This window comes from Bombus vosnesenskii, unplaced genomic scaffold (assembly GCF_011952255.1).
Source record: "Bombus vosnesenskii isolate JDL3184/JDL3185 unplaced genomic scaffold, Bvos_JDL3184-5_v1.1 scf7180000013320, whole genome shotgun sequence".
NCBI classification, from domain to species: Eukaryota; Metazoa; Arthropoda; class Insecta; order Hymenoptera; family Apidae; genus Bombus; species Bombus vosnesenskii.
The window spans coordinates 310,746-334,141 of record NW_022882965.1 but is presented as its reverse complement, the minus strand read 5'-3'; the positions used below and the strand labels follow the sequence as shown (position 1 = coordinate 334,141).

General features: G+C 37.0%; 1 protein-coding gene across 1 annotated transcript; it reads left to right on the top strand.

The window, feature by feature from the left end:
• Positions 1-378: 378 nt before the first annotated feature.
• Positions 379-23,065, top strand: LOC117235823. The gene is made up of 11 exons (XM_033498186.1): positions 379-482; positions 3,874-3,919; positions 3,994-4,161; positions 8,747-8,966; positions 15,555-15,638; positions 16,685-16,818; positions 18,164-18,300; positions 18,629-18,783; positions 20,147-20,388; positions 20,510-20,696; positions 20,833-23,065. The coding sequence occupies exons 1-11, from the start codon at positions 379-381 to the stop codon at positions 21,027-21,029; spliced, it is 1,674 nt and encodes a 557-aa protein (XP_033354077.1). The 3' UTR covers positions 21,030-23,065.
• Positions 23,066-23,396: the final 331 nt, after the last annotated feature.

The window sequence follows — 23,396 nt, the reverse complement described above, 5'->3', positions numbered from 1 at the left end:
AGGAGATCTGTGACGTTTATGGTGATCGGTCTATAACTGTTCAAACAGCCCTGAATTGATTTAGGAGATTCAGAGCAAGAAATTTTAATCTGAAAGACGAAGATCGCAGCGGACGTCCATTCACCACTGATACTGACCTCATCAAGGCCTACCTCGATGAAAACCCAAGGTCTAGTGTTCGTGAGATAGCAGATGCTTTAAACAATCCGTGGACAACGATTCATGAGCATTTGTCAAAGCTTGAGTACGTTAATCGCTACGAAGTGTGGGTCCCCCATCAACTGGTGGAGAGCAATCTCCTGAATCGAATCTCGACATGCGATTTGCTAATTCAACGCAACAAAAGAGAGCCATTTTTTAAAAAGTTAATTACTGGGGATGAAAGTTGGATTCTCTACGACACGACAAGTGTCCTCCAACGGTAGCAAGACCTGGACTTCATCCGAAGAAGGTGCTGCTTTCAATTTGGTGGAACTTGAAGGGTATCCTCTACTACGAATTATTTCCGGAAGGGCAAACGATCAACAGTGAAAAATATTGCACCCAACTCGAAAAACTTAAGGAAGCCATTATCACAAAACGTCCTGAAGTGGTGAACAGACGTGGCGTCGTGTTCCACCGCGATAACGTGAGGCCGCACGTTTCTTTAGCGGTGCGAACGAAACTTCTAGAGTTTGGTTGGGATGTTTCATCACATCTTCCATATTCTCCAGACTTTGTACCATCGAACTATTATTTGTTCCTCTCTCTAAAGAATTTTCTTCGCAATAGAAAATTCAAATCAGTAAACGAAGTGGAAAACGGCCTCGAAGAATATTTTAAAAGCAAGCCAAGAGAATTTTGGAAAAAATGGCACTATGAGGCTCCCGGAGAGATGGCAAAAGATGCTAGGAGAGAAAGGATCATACATTATTTAAGAAAGGTACACAGAAGGAAATACATTTTATATTTACCTCTTATTTAAACAACGAAAAGAACTTTCCGGACAACCTAATATCACGTAAAGTAGCATCTAATTAATCAGCCGTTGCGATTTCTTCGAAAAGTGTGTGCCTGAAATGTGTCGCAAAAGGTAAGCGTGTGGCTGTTATAATATAAAATTAACTTGTTATATTGTAAAATGACTTTTATTTTTTAATTTTATTACTGACAGGGCTCGTGATAACACAAAATATTGCCATTTCCTCATGATGAGTATACTCGTCAGAAACAGCTGACCGGTTAATTGAAATAATCATTCAGCTTCTCACAGAAACAATTCGCAAGATTGATTTCACGTGCCCCGTTTTTAATCGAGATCTTTCGCTCGTGGGAAGTTGTCGATTTCCGCGAGAAGCTGCAGCGTTGCAATTAACAGCCCAGAAAGGAACCTCATCCCTGCCGTTACCAAGAGTTAACGTGTACACGCGTTTATCTCGATAACAGAAATTACATCGGTTCCGACCGCCTCATTACCACCTATATCATAGTAATCATCGTGAACGCGTGTTTATTGGGAAATAATGTCTAGAGCAAACCAATAGGAAAACCAACACTCCGGAAACATATTTTCCAACCGACCCAAATAAATTGGAATTTTTGTTAGTCAGAGGTATGTCTCCATTTTATACGAACATATAATTCCTCGAATTTTCTGCCAACCTAAATTCAATCTTAAATTCTTTTCTATCTAACCTAGATGATTCTATTAATAGATAGTGTCTACTAGCTTTTGACCGCCACTTCGTTCACGTGGACTGCTAATATACAGAACAATCTTTTCCTTTTGCACTCCATAGCTTAAGAGCTGAATGATTGTTTTATTTTTCTGTATTCGATCTACGAACACAGCCGTTCAATTGTTTTATTATACGTAGCGGCTATTTGAAGATTTCTGAACAGGGTTGTACATACATCATATATCGAAAACTGAAAATTAGAGTGGCGTAAGTCGAAGTTTTAAGCGTATATTAAAAGAATTATCCGTTTAATTTGACAGTTAATCAAATTACAATTTCATTTCGCGATATATTTTATTAACTCGAAAGTTCAAGCTTTTCTATAATAATAAGAATACAACAATGCTTTATGAAAAAAATAAGCGAACTATGATTTTTAGATCACAATATGTCCTGAATATATCAAAGGAAAACCAACAAACCACACAGGGTTAGACTCGAGTGTGATCGATGTGAAAGAAAGAGACCCGTTACATCGGCGTCGTAGAAAGGAAGTCGATGAAGTGCAACCAGCCACGTAGAAGAGGTAGATGGCGAAAAACGTAGCCTGGAGAAGGAGGAAGTGATAAAACAAAAGGGGAGGAACGAATTCATCGGTTCGCTCTATGAGAACAAAAGTGACACGAATCCTAACGGGTTAACGTCTTTCCATTTCTTACAAGATCGAGTATTGTCAAGTTCATTGCGCTACTCTCTCGTGAACACGACTCATTGATCATTCTATTTCTTCTACTCTCGTTCTGGGAACATTATGGAAGCTTGCAGGAACTTGGCGAGTGTCACGAGTCAAAAAGTGGTGAAACGCGTTCCGTATGCGAGACACGCGTTTGCTGACGCATCGACGAGGATTCCCTCGATCCTGCGGGCCGATTAGGCCAAGTCACGCTTGGCAATGATCCGATTATGGTTTCCCGCGATCCTATCCGTCCGTTGTCTTTCGTTATTATCGCGAATTCGCGTCGGTCCGCGGCCTGTTACCGCGTGAACAAACGTGCACGTTCCGAGTCCGCTTCACGTTCTCAGGCTGCTTCGCTTACCTTGGATAATCACAGGGAACCTGGGGCTTCTTTGGCATAGGGAACGCTGTCTAGACTAGAAACGTGTGTGGACTGGAAATCTGTAGGGTAATCAAAATCTTGTAGATCAAATTCTGACTCAATGTGGAAAAATTTGTTATTTTTGTCTCTACCGAGAGAAACCAACAAGTTTGGAAAGTTTATTTCTGTCCAAAATGTCTGGTTTCTTCATATTTGTTAAACATTACAGATTTCTTAAATCTTCTTTGTTTCCCTCACATGTTATTTTTGTTATCTAGCTATAATTTTTTCAAAAAGACAATTGCTAAATGATTTTTGTAAATGTTTCGCTTTGGAAGATGAACAAACAATAGAAAATTTGAACTCGACGATAAAAGAATTAGCGGGGCGACGCAAATAGCAATATGCTAAAGCGACAATATTATTGGCACTTATAAGTGGCAATTATTAATGCCATTATAATTTCAAATGCAAATGAAAACTCAAATATCGAAGAAGCGTTGCTATATTCTATATGGCAATTGAAATATAATTTAAATTTACCTTGTCTTTAACACTGCTAAACTAATGGCTAAACTAATCAAGTACATAAAAAAATTGTTGTTGTTTCTGCAGAAAGCTTTCTGTAAAAAGAAATAGAAAAGTTAATGAAACCAAAGAACTTTGCGACAGTATTTGAAATTAGCATACCTATTCAAATATATTCATAGCATTTAAAGTAGTTATTAGAATGCGTCTAAACTGGTCATTAGAATGCATTAGAACTTGTAGACTATTAATTTGCTTATGTCATCGAATAAATAAAAGGTGCCTACGAGAATTGCACTGCTAAGTATCCGAGTACATAATTCTAATTTTGCCTTTAATTGATTTGTATGTCTTTACATTGGAATATGTGTAGTACATTAATCTATATTGCCTTCAATATTGTGTAAACAATAATTAAAATAGTTATTTAAAATATTATAGAATTATAGCATTTTGGAAATATCTTCTTCTTCAGGTAGAGAAAATAGTTGTTTTCAGACAAGAGAAAATAATTATTTTGAGCGTAAAATTCTAAAATTTTGAAAATATATTATTAAACTAATAAAAACGTTGTCTTCTTTTTGTTCCAGATACGCAATCGTGTGGCTTTTAACAGTGGCAACGCTTCGATGTCAGGTAGATAAGCACAAAAATGACTATTCGAAATTTTTATCTTTTATGAAGACTAAAGTTAAAGGTAAATTTTGAAGGCAACGAATCACGAGCACGGAGAGGGCGATGGAAACGCGGAAGACTCGGTGTTGGACGAGACAACCGAGGATTATTGGGCCGGAAGTGGATCTGGTCCCGAGGATGACGACTCGCTTCACAATGAAACCAGGGAAGCGTTAACGCATGAGGCCAGCGATCACGATGCTGTGAGTATTTTTACGAAGTCGAAGTTGATTCGACGAAGCGTCAGTTCCATGATGCATATTCACGTTGCAGATTCTTCATCTTCATCGAATCATTTTCACCTGAATTGCGCCGGTGATGTCTATAGCATAATTTACCTCCGTTTTTTTAAGAACATTGGTAGTTCTTGTATAAGGAAACTTAAGAATTTTTTTATTCAAATAAAAAGAAATTCTTTGGTTTACTAGAAGAGTTAATTTTGTATGTTTGCAAATTGCCCTATATTTTAGCACGGTGATACCATCATCTTATCTAATAAAATTATATTATTTGACACAAAAAACTATTATAATGCTTTAGAATTTTTATTAGAGACGTACAAAATTTAAAGATTTTGCTCAACGTTAAAAATTAACTCAACTGCGAAGGGAAGAAGATTGAAAAATGTTCTCTGTTTTAATAATCTGCTGCTTTAAACCGATTTCCTAAAAAGTTTAAATTTACTGTTTATAGCATTCTTTTAGCAGAGCGACGATATATTTTCCGCATCGATTATTTGTACGCTAGGAGAGAAGATAAGCGATTGACGCGTGTTTGACTAGTACGCCGAAGGTTAATCCCCCTGATCATGCGGTTCTATAGAAACGGCTGGTTATTTTTCATTTTGTGAAGTGATAAATCATTATTTTCTAAGAATCTACACATTGCGAACTTGGACAGTTCTTTCGAACGATAATCAACAACATTTTTTCCTACTTGTAGTATCCAGTGAACGAAATACCTGTGCATCAACGAAACAAATCACAACAGAAGCAACTATAAAAAGCACCGATGAACGTATTTTCTGTAATTTAGTACAACCACAAGAGAATTCTTCTGGCTAAAACCGGGAATTACGGATCACATGGAATTCGCAAGAAACATTAAACGATAAGATAATCAGGTTTGGTTGATGAACAGGTGTAGGTCAGGGACAATCTCCGAGATACGATAGGTACGTTCACCTAGCTCTCATCTGACCGATCATAGCTCGACTAATGAGTTTCGTCGCTCTAACCACGCGACCGTTAATCATCGCATGAGTGCTCGTGTCATGATGAGACTCGAGAGACCATCGACAACAGCCCGCAGAAAGATCTTGTCTTAAAATACGCTATCCATGGATGTCACTTCGAGTTTACTATGACACGTAGTCGATCCACAATGATATCTAACGAAGAAGACGACTGAAGCTATCTCAAGAAGATAAAATATCTATGCAGATTTGATCTTAAGTATCAAACATAAAAAATTATGTAGAAAATCAATATTGTTAAAAAGGAATTTTAAGTCTCAAATTCTTACTTTTCTCATAAGGTAAAAAACCATCGTCTATTAGGAGAAGCATTCCAAGTATTCTTGTTATATCGAGCTTATAATATGTAGAGGATTTAGAATATATTTATATTATATTGAACGTAGCGAATTAATATATTTAATTATAATGACAATGGAAGATATTTCGAGAAAATAGATCTTTCGATTTTAAATAGACATGGAGCATAGAAAACAGGAAAATTACAATTTTCAAAATGATACGAGTCTTACAATTTTATATTTTTCACAAGATATCCAGTTCCAGAAGAAATATTTCTAATATTCTCATCTATTTATTTATTTGAATTTTTTGAATTTATTATGATAGATATTTAGATAAATTTGCTACGATTGAAGATTCAAAATTGTATTTAACAATGAAAAGGATAGAAAATTTATTGAGATAATTCAATAAAGTTTTGATCCTTAGGATGAGCTATATTTTAAGCACAAGCACTGAAGTTTCAAAATCACAATTTGTGAAAGACTATTTAGCTCTCAAAATTCTATTTCTTACAAGAACAAGAGATCGTCCGCAGTGAAAAGGCGCGCTTCCTGGATATTCCTAAAAGCCGAAAAGGAAGATCTAAACGATCCATTTCCGTGGAAACCGAGCACTTTAACCTAAGCCTGTTGCCAAACACGTTGCACGTTCTACCTCGCGAGCGTTTCTCAAAACGATACCTCTAAAGACGTTTCGAAGTATCCTCCGGCTCCCATAAAGCGAAGAGACAGAAGATACCACGAAGGAGCGATGCTGTTAACCATTCTAGTGGCCCATAAACGCCGCTCAAGTTCCAGAAGAAGTTCCAGAAATGTCAGAAAAGTGGAATCCATGAAAAGCTATAATCTCCCAAGAAAGAGTACAAATAGGAGAACGAAAAGGAAAATGACGAGAATACTGCGTGTAAGTTGCTCGCGCGGAGAGTTGATTCGGGTGGAGAACGCACGAACTGGAATCCGAGAAAGAATCTCAGCTCGTTGTTGGAGCTGGTAGCAGACGAAGAAACGAGGTAAAAAGAGGCGAGAGATCGGCGAAGAAGAGCGTGTAACGATACGATTGTTTCCACTGGTACCGACATATGGAGGCTATTTGCAGTACTTTTTGCGTAGCCTGGCGTTTACCACCAACCACGTGCCGCCTCCTAGCTGATCCGGCTCAGAGAGAATACTAGTGATGAATTCGCATTGAATTTGCATTATAGTAAAAATTTCCAATCGCTTCAAACACGATGCGAAATTTAAAACTCTTAAGAAACTTGATCGTTTTAGAAATCTTGAACATCTCGATAGGTTGGAAAGTCTCGAAAGTTTGCGTAGGGTTTGAAAGGTTGATGAGGAAGGAAGGGAGAGGCTTTTTTGAAAAGTCCTGTGAAAATGGCTTTCTATTATGGTTTCGGTAATTGCAACGGATTCCAGAGGTCCCGTAAGACGACTTATTCCACAAGAATTATGCTCTTTTTCGTTTACGGTGCATGTTGCAATCTGCTTTTTTTCTTATTGTTCTTTCTCCCCTCTGGATTCTGCGTGCCGCGTTTGCAAGGCGAAACAGTCTCGTAAAACTGAAGATCAGAAACAAAACTGATATTCAGTCACAGATAGACTTTGTTTACACGATTCCTTATAATTCAGGTTACCAATCTCTGAATCGCAAAGTATTTTTTGAGGATTGGTTTTTAAAGATCGTTATAATTATTTTTCAAGATTTTTCACATTTATTTCAATATAGTTACATCATTCTATTCGTGATATAACACTGAGATTTTTAGGAAGGAAATACATTGCACTGTGTTTCATAACCATAAAATCACCTAAAAATTTTTAATTTTTGTATATTAACTTAATATATATAAGAATGTATTTTATATATTGAATGATAAGGTGTTTGAAGTCAAGTTTGATTGTATTCGCTAAAGAGGAAGAATTTATATTCTTGTTTCATAATTATGCCGCTAAAATAGCAGAATATTTTATTATACGAAAATTAAACTAAGAACACGATAAGTTCCTTAAGTGAACTTTCATAACTGTTCAATTTTGTAGACTTATAGTTAGATTTTCTCGTGTTATATAAATTGGAAATTTATGATAGTCTTATCTTTATGAAACGTAGCTCTATCTAAACTATATAAAAGAGAGGAGGTGGCAGATTATTTGGCTATTACGAAAGAAATTCACAATTTGAGGAAAGTTGTATAACATTGGTTTAAGAACTTTGTTGCAAAGTAGCGAGTATTAGCATCGTACTACGAACTGCAATAACCATCTTCGACATAAACACGACTTTTCTCTTGAAACATTTATCGGCTAACTTTGGTGCACGCTGCTAGATCCATAAGACACGTGCACCAAGTGATACAGAAAACGAGGAAGAGGAGAAGGAAGATTGCTGGAGATGGTGGAACAAATGGAAGTCACGGGTTACGCGACAAGCGAAACCAAGTATTATCCTGACGCGCGTGCATTGCAATCGTACAAGAACAAGAACCCGATGTTTCAAGGCGTTCACACAACACGTGAGGAACGAGCTTGCCAAGCGTTAGTCACGCGTCCATCGTACAGTTCTTTTCCTTCTCATCTCGTTGTTTTCCCTTTTCCTTTGTAACCACTCGTTTCCACGTGGGAAATTGCACCTGGATCAACGGTAAAAGAGGCATTAAATCTCTGTTATGAATGATGTGGGTCTATTTTGCTGTTTGTTGTGCGATTCCCATAGTGTGGTTTGGCAATTTTGTTATTCCTGGTATACCATTGTTTATTCATTATTCATTAATTTGTAAGTTTCGGTGATGACGTTAAGATATTTGAAATTGATTTTTGTCGACGTACCGTGTTCGTCGTGTGACAAAAATTGTGTTTCTGTTATTAATAGATTGTGAATATTTACGCAAATTCATAATTTTGCGAATATATCTGCCTAAAAGAACAGAATTTTTAGAGCTGGATTATTTCAATTATATTATGTATTACTCATATTATAGATACCTCTGCATATTATATATATATATTTTACATATTTCTGTATATTTAAATTTTTCATAAATGCATAAACATTCGCAATCTAGTTAAAATAAAAAAATAAAAGTATTGTGGAAAGTACCATTTGAAATTTAAAATTATTAGAAATTCAAAAATATAAGGAAAGATTGAGCAATCTGTAACTGGACTGTCTATTAGTTGGAAATGGATTTCGAATGGTTCAATTCAATTTAGCTTTGTTAATCGAGTTAATTTTGTTCCTTTCGAACGAAGGTTGTGTACGTTGGAGAAGGAGCAGCGTATGTGCCAATACCATCGCTAAAAGGAAGACCCTTGAGCCCGAATCTTCAAGCTCTTCAGACCCTTCAGGGTCTACAAGGAATACCTGGAGGTGGAGGAACTGGAGTGGTTGGGGATGAGGACTGGAAAAGGCATCCGGAGACCTGGGATCGGGAACACAGGAGATACAGACCTAATACTACTCGAGTTCAACGTAAGTGATTTTCAAATACTATGAAACATTTTACCATCAGTTTACTTACCCCATTTCCCAACTGTAAAAGGATAGCAGTTTTTGCATATCCAAACAGAAACTTCTAACTACGCTATTGCACGATTCTCTTTCATTCGATTAAATTAAATACCTAAATCCTGAAACTAGGAATCTCCAATAAGAAAGAGAACGCTTTCACCCTCGAGGACCGTTACCACACGCAGATATCCGTTATTATTGCTACTTTTCCGAGTGGCGGTGGACGTAGCTAGGAAGCGTTTGATCGATCGATCCATCGGCATCGTCGCTGGTGCACAGCTTTCTCGACGATCCGGCATTCGCGACGCGATGCTATGGCGAACAGCTACCGTTAGAGTGGACGCAATTAAAACGGTGTCGGAAACTCGTACGGCACTCCCGACACCGAGACACTACTGCGTTCGACACGTCCACTCATTTCCTTTCTCTTCACTTCTCTCTCGATCGGTATTATCCGCGTCTCCATAGCTCTCTATAGCTCTCTATAGCTCTCGAGTCTCCTTTCTCTATAAATTCCATTTATTTAGTTATAAACCGTTTGATACACGAAGGATAGTAATATATATGTCGGGTTTGTCGGGTTGGCGTTAGTCTTAGGGGCGCGTTGCGTATCTTCGTTAGGACAAGCCATCGTTGTTGTTCAATGGAGTTTATATTTACAATTATATGTACAAGTGTTGTTTTAACAGTAATTTAATGGTAATTAGACACTCTTAATGCGAAAGACAATGTTCTTAGGTTCAAACGAATCTACGGTCAACGGGAAAACTCTTTGTGCAATTGAATATGTTTTGAAACTCTAAGTGACGTTAGCTGTGACACACGGTATCTTTCTGACAGACTGACAAGACGTTGTGTGAGAACTCTCCAAGGTGATCACAAGAATAAAAGACTCGTTTGTGTTTGGTCGATGCAGAATTTGTACATAATTCGATATACATACATATCTGAAAGGATCGTGTTGGATATTCGATTCGTTTCAAATTTGATAGCGCTGTTGTTCTTTCAGAGGTTTCCGTGTATGTCATTAATTATGATATTTTGTGATATTCGAGTGGTTTGATGCTGGGATATTTAATGGAAATGCCGCATCGCGGTAATCATTGCAATTAGCATTCGCAAGACTTGCTGCAAAATTACCAGCAATGGTGTAGAGAAACGTGAGATGGAATTTAAATTCGAGCGTGAATTATAAATCGAAAAATGAAAGATGGAATTTTGTTTTCTTATATATACATACAACCAAAGAAGTAGAATTTTATATATTTTTATGAGCGCGTCCCGTGTATTTTTTCACCTTTAGAATTCTCATTAATACAAAATCAATCGCAGTTTATCACCTACAATCTATAACGTGTGAATCTGCTAATAAAATTTATTAATCTATTACCAGTTGTTGAGAATTTTGGATCTTAATAGCCGAAATAATGGTATAGGAACGCTACATTTACATTTAGAATTCATATGTCGGGTTGACGTTAAACTTAGGGGCGTGTAACGTATCTTCATTAGGACAAGCCATCGTTGTTGTTCAATGGAGATTATATTTACAATGATATGTACAAATGTTGATTTAACAGAGTTTGACAATTAAACGTGGTGATTAGACACTCTAGATGTTAAAGACAATGTTCTTAGGTTCAATAACGAATCCACGGTCAACAGGGAAAACTCTTTGTACAATCGAATATATTTTGAAACACAAAGTGACGTTAGCTGTGACGCTCGGTATCTTTCTGACAGACTGACAAGACGTTGTGTGAAAACTCTGCAAGGTGATCACAAGAATAAAAGACTGATACGATCACATTTGTCAATTGCATATTGACCGGGGATATCAACAAAATTCCAGGCACCGTTACTAAGCAGACCCGCGTAGAGTCGACATTGCTCCTGCCCGGGGCTTGTTTGTTAATACAGCGTGTCCCTCGATATTGGTACTTCTTCTGTTAGGTAAAAACGTTCATCCCATGACCGTGGCTACGTTAGGCGACCAGTTGTGTCATCTCGAGCCCGAGCCCACTGTCACAAATCTCGGGCAAACATAATCAGATCGTATCACGACTACTACTTCTAAGTTCTATTATTTAAGTACAGCTATAATAAATAGTTTAGACCAAATTATTAGGGATCTTCCTAAAATTCCAAAAGAAAGGCCCGATGTCCCTACATCTCCGACATATAGGAGAAAGACACACATTCTTAGACGATATTTGGTTATTTGGAATGTTTGGAGCGTTTTTGAAAGTAGACACGTATGTTGTACATTGTATGATATTTGATGGATTTGAAAAAGTGTCGTCTATCGTGAATTTCTGACAAGTCTAGGATAAGTATCATCGTTTAAGATAGATATTGTTAATCGATTAAACGACTAACGTGGAAATTACTTCGATTAAATGCAGTGTGCGACTTGAAAAAACATCTTTTATGCGCCAACCTAAGGAAAAAGAACTTGATCTTATCTGGTGGACGTGACCCGTGAAGGTCTGTAATTCGCGAAATTGCGGATCGCTAGACGCTATCCTCCAATAAATTCGTCTCGAAGGCGTTGCTCGTCCAGTCTCCATTGTAATTTCCGAGATTTACGCTGTCCAGATTCGAACGAAACACGACTCGTAATTGCTGGAAGGTTAAGCATGCACGGACGAAGGCTGGCTTAATCAAGAGGTAAATTGATACGAATCGTTAAAGAACGACATGACAGGTTCCCGAATTAGACGACTCGTCTTAGAGCATGCTTATCGATGATGAGCTGTGCACGTTCTCCAATGGAGACCGGCTTAGTCTCGATGAAGTCATAAAGGTTCTCTCTGCGGGAAACACGGCGGCCACCCGCGGTATCGTCGATTACGCGAAAGAAGGCCCATTAGCTTTAATGTATCCTCCTGTGCACGCTCGTTTCTACGACCTCGGGTCTCCATTTTCTCTTCTTTCTTCTGCTCTTCGTCGTCGTTGATGCAGCGTCTTTCACGTAAATGAACCATCGCGCTTCTTATTTTTGAAACTCGTAATCTCGTCATCGTGCGCGTACAAACGATTTCGCTGTTGAAAATGAACGATGTCCTTACGGTTAAAAGCTAGATAGTTAAATGTTACTATGATTAGAAGTTGGATGATTAATAGATTGTTGCCAATGTTTCGCTGTTCTTCAGAGTGAGATATTGCGCGTTATATTTAGTGGAATTGGAAGAGGATTATTTATCTTTTATTTACGTTTACAGAAAATATGTAGAGTCCCTGGTTCGAACGAAAATGAGATTAAGTTAGGAAGATTTCAATTTTCGAACAACATTGTTACGTATTAGGTTGTCTGAAAAGTTTCTTTCGTTTTATAAGGAAATAATAGACGCACGATGTCTTTTGTTTTATATTAGTTTATTGAATTATGCACGAACATAATAATAACGAAATGTATCATACCTAATTCAATAAAACAATATAAAACAGAAATTGTTGTTCATCCATCATCACCTGATGAAACGAAAGAAACTTTTCGGACAACCTAATAATAAGATATTGTTATGCAACGACTTAATATAACTCAAAATCCAGATAAAATATACAATTATTCACATACCATCGAGTCGTATCGTATCTCGTGCATAGATACAAAGAGGTAAACCAACGACGAAAGGAGTCACGGGCGAAATCGCGAGTGAAGAATGTTCGTCGTGACACCGAGATACTACTATACTTCTCCTCGCGTACTCGAGCGCGAGTATATCAGAGTTGCGTAACCGCTTCCATTGTTTACTCTCGGACGTTTTGCCGGCCTCTGAACACAAAGCACTTTACTTATCCGCAATTCTAATAAGTGTGCATACCGGTCGAAAATGGTGTACGCGTGCTGCACTGGCAGCACGCGCACCTACCTACACAGTCACACTGAAGAATAAAAAAAGAAAGAAAAGAAAGGAAGAAGAGAGAAAAAGAAAACGGGCGGGAAACGTTCTCTCGACGAAACGTTGTATCATCGAGGATTACCTCGAGTGTGACTATCTTCAGCCTCCATCTAACGCCGTTCATCTTCCACACTCCCGCTGGATTACGTCGTTTTACGATGGAAACGGCTCCTTACCACGAAGAGCACCTATAAAGGGGCTTCGCCGGTTTACTTTCACTCGTCATCGGCGGCCGGTTTTCCGCCGCTTTCCGCCCACCGGATGGCCCCCGATTTTCCGACCGTTTCGACACGAAACACCAACGTTTCGGCATCGTGACTTCTCTTAGGTTCGCTGCCTCGTTGGAACCGTTTTATCGAAGCTTCCGATCGTAAAAGCAGGCGGGTGTTGATGACTCGTTCGTCATCGTGGAAATTGACGCTCGTTTGGAAAGTACGATACGTGACTTTGGGAAAAACGTGGGAGAATTTGAGGGGGATGTATGTGTACTACATATTCCGCTATTAGCCCTTCGACAGTATGATAAAATGAAGAATTTAGAAATTGCTTATCTCTTAATCTCCGATATTTCCTGCACTTTGGGCTGGCTTAATGTGGATGGCTAACCCCAGCGGGATACCATCTTCGAGTTTGACTATTTTATTTCTTTAGTGAGGTCAGTACGGTGTTTTCTTTTTGGTCTTCTTTCTATGGGAGTTTTGCTCGCTTCAACAGCCAGCTGGTTTGGAAGATAAGTCATATTGCCAAAATTCTAAACTCATTACGTGTACAAATTATTTTTCTCTTTATGCCGACACTAGTATCTAGTTATTTGATTTAAATTTCACTGCGGTCGCACTCGCAACAAAATAGTAGCCCGCGGTTAATGTTTCTCGGATGTAAAACTAAAATTTTCTTTGGTTTCCTGTATCGTTTTATAAATATATTTTTATTTATATAATGTTATATACTAAATATTATGTTTTTAAAAGTGCCTATATTCGATTGAAACGTGAACATTTAGGAGGTAAACTTGATTGATTATTTTCTTTGCTTTCGGATTATTTTATAATATGTTTATTTATAGTCTTGAATGAAATAACATAACGAGTCTTGAATAGGACTATTTTTATTTTATTACTTAACTGTTTTGTACATTTCGTATATTCGTACTTATATTTACAACTCGAGGGTGTTCTTACGTTGAACTTAGTTTGTAAGACACAAATTTTATAACAATTTTTACTTTATAATTTAAGAAGCTTTATTTTATAATACCAAGGTTTAGAATTATAATTGTAATACTTGATAAGATTATTTTCATTCATGTGCGTTCTTCATACCGTACAATGTCCCATACAAAATTACCTAGTCGTAAAAGGGACATTTCCAACTTGTTTAAAACTCTAAAATTTTGTTATTTTCCATTACTATTGACAAGTTTATGATATATATTTATCAAAGGCCAATAAATGTACTTTCTATTAACGAACATTTTTTTAAATACCTATGATATTATCAAAAATGGACGCTGAAGACAACTTCATAGTACTTCTCCCCTACCTTTATTACGTTATGCTGCTCTTACATTGGATAATAAAAAGTGAAGAAATGAAACAGAAATATGTTTTACTTGAGAATTTTTATTTCAAATGGAAGAAGAATTTTTTCTTCGAGCTACTCTCTCCTCGTGATATACAGGGTGGTTGATAACTGGTGGTACAAGCGGAAAGGGGATGATTTTGCGCGAAAAAAGAATTCGAAAATATAGAATAAAAATTTTTCGTTTGGGGCTTTGTTTTCGAGAAAATCGACTTTGAATTTTCGCTCGGTATACGTCCACTTTATCACGCCTCGTTATAACGGATCTCACTGTAGATCGTTGTCCCGATAGAAAAATTAAAAAAAAAAATTAAAAAAGAATTTTTATTTTATATTTTCGACTTCTTTTTTCGCGTAGAATCACCCCCTTTCCACTTGTACCACCAGTTACCAACCACCCTGTAGGTATATGACCCGCCACGGATACCTGTGATGCCACAATGGTCATTGATGACATTCAACTTCTTACAATTGTAAAAATTGAATGAAAATTGACAGTTAGGGCATTTTGAATATAACCGATAAATAGAAGATACTTTGAAATAAAAAGTTGCCCATTGAACAATTAAACAGTTTTATTAGAACATCAATAAAAAAAAAAGAGAAGAAATCTTGCATCTAACGGTGCACTGTGTTACAACACTGTGGCGTCCTGAGCGTGGCATGGCAGTCAAAGTGTTAAGTATTTTATGTAAACTTGAGTTTTACATTTAAAGTTGAACATTATTAGTCATTAATCATCGGCATATGGAATATGCAAACACCAAACTGACAACTCAATCCTGACAAAGTTAATTGTTTGATTCCTTCAGAGTTAAATGTTTTTTAAAAATGCTGAGAATAATGAGAAAAGGATTAGTATGAACATGGTTAACACGATAAATATTGTGCTTCACATATAAAAATCAAAAGATATCTTTATTTTATAACATTACTAAGAGAAATGTACAAACTATGTATAAACACTCATCACACAGAACTCACTCAACTCACAGAAAACTAACATCTAACAAAAAAAAAAAATTGTGGAAGTATTTCTTATTAATAAAATAAAAATTTGTAGATATCGAGGCGGAGTGTCAGGACGACTACATGAAAATCCGGATCGGTTTCAACGGTTCCTTCACCGGGTTGCTCTACTCAGCGGGTAAGTAGCCCTTTGGAAATTAACATCGCGACATGAATCGTGGACGTGGCTGCGAGGATCCGCATCAAAAGACGTACTATCACGTCCGCGTTGTACGACCTCACGACTTTGCCGTTCGCAATCATCATCTCTGCGGACACAACGCTCGAACTGTTACGATGCTGACGAGCTAATGGCAAAACATTATCGTGAAACGATCTCGCTGAAGTTCGCCACTAGCAAACAGAGATAGAGAAAGGAAGATGGAAAGAGAGAAAATTTTCCTTTTTTCCAAGGCGAGTCCATCCAGACCAGCATAGTCGAACCGTGCATTTCCGTTATTTTGAAAGAAGCATAACGCGTTGCCTGCTCTTTGCACGATGCACGCGATGCACCTGCAAATAGCTCGTCCTTGTTGGTCACCGTCCTCCTTCCACACTATTCAGCTCTCTTTGAGCGTTCCTCTCGATTCCAACAGGGTATAGATGATTATCGTTCCAGTTTTGCTCGATCGTTCTTTCATATTCGTGATTTTAAAAGCTAAAGGAAAACTTCTCTTACACGACGCGTGTTTCAATTATTCAGAAATTTAACAATTAGCTCCGACGTAGTCTAGTTTCTGTGTGGCAACATATAGAAGGAATGAAAAGAATAAAACATAGAGGAAATTGCTCGAGTCTATAATCCTATCTCATGTACGTTACTTATGTAGGTTACTGTAGCACATGTAATTTTCACAATTTTATTTGCTTTGTTGCCAAGCGTGTTACATGCTGTTATGGAACAGAATGCGTTAATACACGTACATAGCTTGTAGCTCGTATAATTTTCCTATTAATATTAATTCAGTTCTACAAAAGACTTTGACCTTTTCTTACAGCTCTCAATTTATTAACAAACTTTATTATCATATTTTTACTGTATCTGTTGTAAATGGTTTTGTTTGGTAATCTGGATTCGTTATTGAGTTTTACATGACCCCAGTAAGTGTGTTAATGAATATATACTTGTAAACGTGGGTGTGTGTACGAAAATTGCTGACAGTGAACGATCAATTTCAATTAAAGGCTACTCCTATGACCCGGACTGCATGTACGTGAACGGAACTGGCCGCGACTACTACGAGTTCTATATTCAGCTGAATCGTTGCGGCACCCTCGGCGAGAACACTCATCATCAGGACAGCCGAAAAAATCCTACGGTACGTAAAGAGAGCATGCGTGTATACTGTAACGTACAAAAGCCTTAGTCCATGTATTAAATGAGAATGTTTCACTTCTAGTAACGAACAAATAGATGACGCTATTTGTTAAGAAGACCTGTTGTAAACGACTGCATTAGAATTAAACCAGGGCTCTGTGTATTATAACTGAAAAAAGAAATTGTGCATCAGAAGAAAGCACAAGTAGCCAGTGGCATGAACAAAATATCTTAATATTGTTATACGTAATCTATATCAAACACTGCGGTTTTATTAAACATGTATCCTAAGACTTTCCAGTGGGACTACATATTTAATTGCCATTGTAAAACGAGTAACACAGATGATTTAAGACTTTTGCACAGTACTGTATAATAGTGTGACGAAAGATAGATGGTGTGGTTCGTTATGATCACAGCGTGACCACTTGCCCCTTTTGACAAGGAATAATAATGATTAACGTAGACGAAAAAAAAAAAAAAAAAAATAAAAGAATCGACTTGGCCCGTTTTATCTTTTATCTCGCGATCATCCACCGTCGTCTGAATGTTTAACGTCCCACGAGACTCGACATGTATATTAATATACGTACCATCCGTGCCGTTAGAGAACTTTAACGGACGTGAATCATAAATGCCGATGCTAATAATTCTGTTACGTTCTGCTGTGATTTATTAAACTCGACATGGTTTATACAGGATGCACTAAAATCGTGTCTGTTCCTACTGAGTTGCGGTCAGAAAGAGATCAAACGAAACGGAGGAAAAGAATTTGGATGAAGGCGATATTCTGTTGACTCTTAAGTAGTTTATAGATTAGCGAACTAGACTTATGGAGTCGTTGAAAAGATATAAAATGAACATATAAAGTGAATAATTAAATACAGATCAGAAATTTCCCTTTCACTTTTCTCTTCCTTTTCGATCTGGCCTTCATCTCATTTCCTCTGCCTGTGTCCATTTTATTCTCACTGTTTCCTTCATTCCCATTTGATATCTTTCCTAACTTCCCTCTTTCCTTTCTTCGTCATTCTTCATCCTTTTTTCCTATATTTCTTCTTTTCCAATTGTTAGTTGTTTTACATGAAAAATTTCAACAGTATATCATATTTAATTTTATATTAGAAAAATACAGTAGCGCCAGTAATATTTTAATGTCGACTCTTCAAAGAATTTTCCTTCGCTCTTCACACTCAGTTAACTCCACTAATACATAGTATCTAGCGCTTGCATTTCTTTGTAAACCGCTTTAACCAATTGATCGATGATCGATATTTCGTCTAAATGGCCCACTCACTGTGATTTTCTCCTCGCGATTTACAACGCTCGATTTCTTTCCATTGCAGAAAAACTTGATGTGGAACACGGTCACAGTGCAGTACAACCCGCTGATCGAAGAGGAGTTCGACGAACACTTCAAAGTGACTTGCGAATACGGTTATGACTTCTGGAAAACCGTCACCTTTCCATTCCTCGACGTCGAGTAAGTGTCTTACTAAATACCTTAATTATTAATACCAATTAGTGATCCTTAATTAAGCTCTTCAAAGCGACTTGCGAATGTGATTACAACGTTTGGAAGAAGCTTCGCCTTCCAATTCCTCTATGTCGACCATCTTATTAAATATCTGTCAACTTGCCATGCCAATCAGTCATCCATAATAACAGTAAAGAATTCAAAATTATTGTATGTATATATATATATATTTGTACTACCGTGTATTTTTTAACGTGTACTGTATGATGTCCCACTGATGGATAACGGGAAGTTGATCCCAGCAGAAGGCTCTAACGCGGATATCTTCTTTCAGAGTTGCGACGGGGAATCCTGTTGTGTTCACCCTGCAGCCACCAGAGTGCTACATGGAAATCAGATACGGTTACGGGACCACTGGAACTAGAGTGGCTGGACCAGTCCGTGTCGGCGATCCTCTGACTCTCATTATCTATATGCGCAGCAAATACGGTACGCCGATATAGCGGACATGCATTTTCGCGTTACGCTACTCTTACATCGATTCCATACGATCGACGTGTCTAACACTAGAACTACAGATAGTTAACAGGAAGTTATTTCTACCAAAAAGCAGTCACAATGACTGGTCTTTAAAAAATACGTGATAATAGAATATTTTTATATTTATTGATTTATTACTTTCTTACGCAAGGAATTCCATGTTATGTAGTACATTTTTGGTATTATTAATCCATCTGGGACCATAATCCCTAAACGAGGGTTGACACATTTATAAAATTGTAGAACTAGACTAACTAATCTAACTAGCATCTAGTAATCTAGCGATCGACTCGGAATTTTTCTCATAACTAATATCGATCATAACTAATAACGAATGATATACAGTAAAAATTTAAAAAACGCGTGGCAAGTTGTAGAAAACGAGGAAACTGGTTAATTAGGGTTCGATAAACAGATTGCAGGACCCTTTTACGCTTTGACAAGTACCAGTCATTTTAACTGGCATTGATATAAGTAGCATTGATACAAAATTATTTTGAGGTTGAATACATAAAGAACAAGATAAAATTCATTATATTATTCCTTTAATTATCGTTGCGAAAGTCATTATATCTTTGCGGAAAAAAATATAACATAAAGTAGGAATTTTAAAATAAAATTGTAAAGGCAGTCAATTTATCTGGTGTGGTAGTTCTAGTGCTAATCACGTGGCGCTACATAACATCTGCCTGGTGTTATTCCACTGGTCAACGGGATACCCAGGACCTCTATTATGTACACAGTTTCCCTTCGAGAAACTAAAATTAGAGTACGGTTTCCTCGTTCGAGGAATCGATAACGAGTCGCGATTCCAAGTTGTCAATAATTGACAACGATAAGTCGGTAGTTTAAATATTCCAAGATACTAGAATTCTAAGTAGAATCGATATACTCAGGCTATTTAAGTTCATTAGGTTGGTTCAGAACGTTGATATGAAACTTCAGGAATATGTAATAGTTATTAAAAAAGCAAAAATTTGTCTGGATAAACAAAAATCTAAATATCACATATTTTCATCAATAAGGCCTTTCCTGTTTTATCGACAGCATAGGTGTGGTCGATACCACTGTTCACTGTATATGACATATTTATTTTATTGACTTTAATTTTTTGAAATATCGTTACAATAGGAATTTTGTAATTTCTCATTCAAGTATTAGTTTCAAATAGATTCTACTTGCAGATGTTTGGTCGACTTAATTAAAATGTAATTCTAATAAATAGAGATCGAACTCTACTGTAAAATTTAATAAAAGAGATTCGAATCTATATTAGGATGGACATCTAAAATGAATATTTTTATTTTCACAGATGGTTTCGACATCGTCGTGAACGACTGTTACGCCCACAACGGCGGAAATAAAAGGATTCAGCTGATTGATCAATACGGATGCCCGGTGGATGATAAATTGATCAGTAGATTTCGCGGATCCTGGTCAGAGAGTGGTCTCTTCGAGACTCAAGTTTTCGCCTACATGAAGACGTTCAGGTTCACTGGCTCACCTGCTCTATACATCGAGTGCGACGTCAGAATGTGTCACGGAAGATGTCCAGTATGTAGGAAACGAATGAGAATAAATTCTTAGCCAGTTGTCATACAATAGATCGTTTTGTTAAAAGTCTTGATGTGAATTTATATGCCTGTTGTTATATGAATTATTCGTGATTGTACAGAGTCAACCGTGTCATTGGAGGAACGCCAAGAATGTGGCTAAACGTTCTTTGCCAGAAATTGGTGGCCCGTCGACGCCAGCGACGAGTTTGTCAGAGAACGTCAATCTGTTCCAATCGTTGCGTGTTCTACAGGAAGGCGAGGCAGATACGGAATTCTTCCAGAATTCCACTACAGCTTTCCGAAGTGGTAATTTCAGTAAATGATTCGACCTTAAAATATTTAATCTGTTATCCAAGTCATCGTTTAAACAGAATTTGTATGATTATGATTATTAACATTTTTACTTGTTTATATATACTGATTATTGATGCTTTTTTTGCAGGACCTAGTGAATCCACGAACGACAGAGTGTGCCTTAGATCAACTGTTCTTAGTACGATCATAGGAATCGGTTGTGGCTTCCTTTGTTTAATGGCAGGGACGATATTAGCGATGTGTTCGAGAATTCGAAGACAGGCTAGGGAAAAACTTCTATCTGATAGCATAAGTTACATGACCCACAAGGGTAGGATCAACTAAACGCGGCCTCTTTGGACGTACAAGCGAAGTTCTTCTCTTTTCCTTCTTCTTCGTGGCAACTCCATCGGTACAAGCGTATCGAGAGATTCACCGAGGAAACATTCTCTGTCGGTAATAAGTCGAGGACGATCATCGCGTTTGTAAGAAGCGACGCGATCGATAATAAAGCTAAACACAAGCTCGATCGATAAAAAAGGTATTTTCAATCGACGGTCGAGAATACAAATTGCGAGACACAAGCGATACAAATGTAGCTAAAAATTGTATATTTCGGTAAAGCGTGAGATACTTAGACGAATAGCTAGAAAATGAAATTAGAAAAGTCAAAGAATATATATTGTGATAAATACGATTAGGCTTAAATTTCTACTTCCTTTTTGTTTGTTTAATAACTAATTAACCGTCGATAACAAGCGAAACGTAGTCCAGTAGATCGTGGACGATTGAACTCGCGCTTTCTTTTTACGTAAACGCTGTTTCCTTTTATCTTTTTTCAATTGTAATTTTTTCGTTTATTTTGCGTACAAGTGAGTTGCCGTCCGTAGATAACAACGATCAAAGGCGAATTTAGAAGTCGAGGATTTTGCCACGTTCTCCGTATCGAACGCGCGATTGAGAAAAATATTTTATTACAATCTTTCTCGGCCGCGCGGACGTTACTATACGAGATCAAAACGAATGACTAGATATACAGTCGTTTAATACCGTTTAATGAGATTCAGTACTTTAAGTATCCCTAATAGCATTACTCGCCATATTCAGGAACATAAAAATCATCGAGGTCTCGAGCTACAGCTGAACAAATAATTGATCATACTTTATATGCGTGTTACCGTACTTATACAAAAATTTAGAACTACGTTTCAGTGCACTTTTTTACAATTTCAAATCATCCTCTCATAGATAACATTATAGTAGCGTTCTCTTATATTTTAGATTATTGGAAGAATTGTTTCGCTTATGTTCAAACGGTAAGGTCACCATCTTACCATTGACAAAGACGGTAAATAGATATAGCAAGGGTAAACCATAAATATTATACCTTTTTCGCTCGTTCTCGTTAGATGTACTTCTTTTTCAGGCGTGTGTGAAAGTGTTTTTGTATTAACCCTGCTACATCCTTTCCATTATTTCTCATCTAATTGTACTGCAATATGATTGAACAAAATACTGAAGATACTTTAATGGTAAACACAATTCCTTATTGAACATTTTAAAAATTTGTTTGCTGAAGCGTGAAAAAGGTTGTAATATAAAAATTCGAAAATCGCAGCAGGGTTAAGGTCATTATCTCCTTTGTGAGAATTGTTTATTAGAGAATACAACGAGACGTCCAGTGTATCGGAATTTATGCGAACACTACTACATCTATCATATTTCGGATCTAGCTGTATCTCAGAGATATAACACGTTTTATAGTCGAAGTTTCTGAATGTTTGCGAACGATGCATTTTCGTATGATATAAACATCGCTATGCAATAAACAGTTACAATATTTAGGTTTATACTTTATATGCATAATGATATATACTCAGTGTCCAAGTGTGTCTGGACTTTCTTATTTTTTTTTTTTTTTTTCATGCTATTCTTCGTATTTTCTTGTTTTGTATTTTTCTCTTAATTTCTTCAATTCTCGAGAGGCAGGAGCATTAAAGAATTGCCAGAAGCCAGAGAACAGCCAGCGAGGATTAAATAATATTTTGCATCATACGAGATGTCCCCGCGCGTGTATCGGGGGAGCCAAAGAAACGTAGCTCAGCTCTCGTCTTGATAATTTATTGCGAAACTTCGCGGAAGCATCCTGAATTCGTCAATCTGTGAAATATTAATTTCCCCTCCTGGTCGTTCCGGAAACATTTTTTTTTACACGTTCTTCGGATATACCGCCCCCCCCCCCTCCCCGCCCATTTACAATCGACAGCAAACAAAATCCACCTTCTCGATCGAATTACTTGTAAATATAGCAGTGTATGATCCATAATATTTATAATTAAGCTCGAGTGTATCAAGGTTTCCAATAAACTGTAGCAGGAGTATATTTATTGTCTTTTTAAATAAACTTCATCGACTCGTACAATTGTTTATTCACGAATAATGTTATTATGAAAATATTATTATATTGTCAGTCCTATTATGAAATTTTCTATTTATATTATTACTATGATAGTATTATACCACGAGTGATATTATTAAGACAATATTAGATATTATTACAAGTATACATGTCTGTAATTATGAGCTTCTCCATTCAGAGGGTGTCCTGAATTAGAATGTTCCAAAACAGCGTTCTTTTGTGATTTTTTTTAGGAGGGAAAGAAAGAAATGAAGTTATTGAATTTTGAGCTATGGTTTTGTATATATTTAACG

Coding starts and splice junctions, on each gene's coding strand:
- LOC117235823 (XM_033498186.1), top strand. CDS start 379: ATGAAAGTTGGATTCTCTACGACACGACAAGTGTCCTCCAACGGTAGC. Junction 3,920..3,993: donor TGGCAACGCTTCGATGTCAG/GTAGATAAGCAC, acceptor TAAATTTTGAAG/GCAACGAATCACGAGCACGG. Junction 8,967..15,554: donor TAATACTACTCGAGTTCAAC/GTAAGTGATTTT, acceptor AAAAATTTGTAG/ATATCGAGGCGGAGTGTCAG.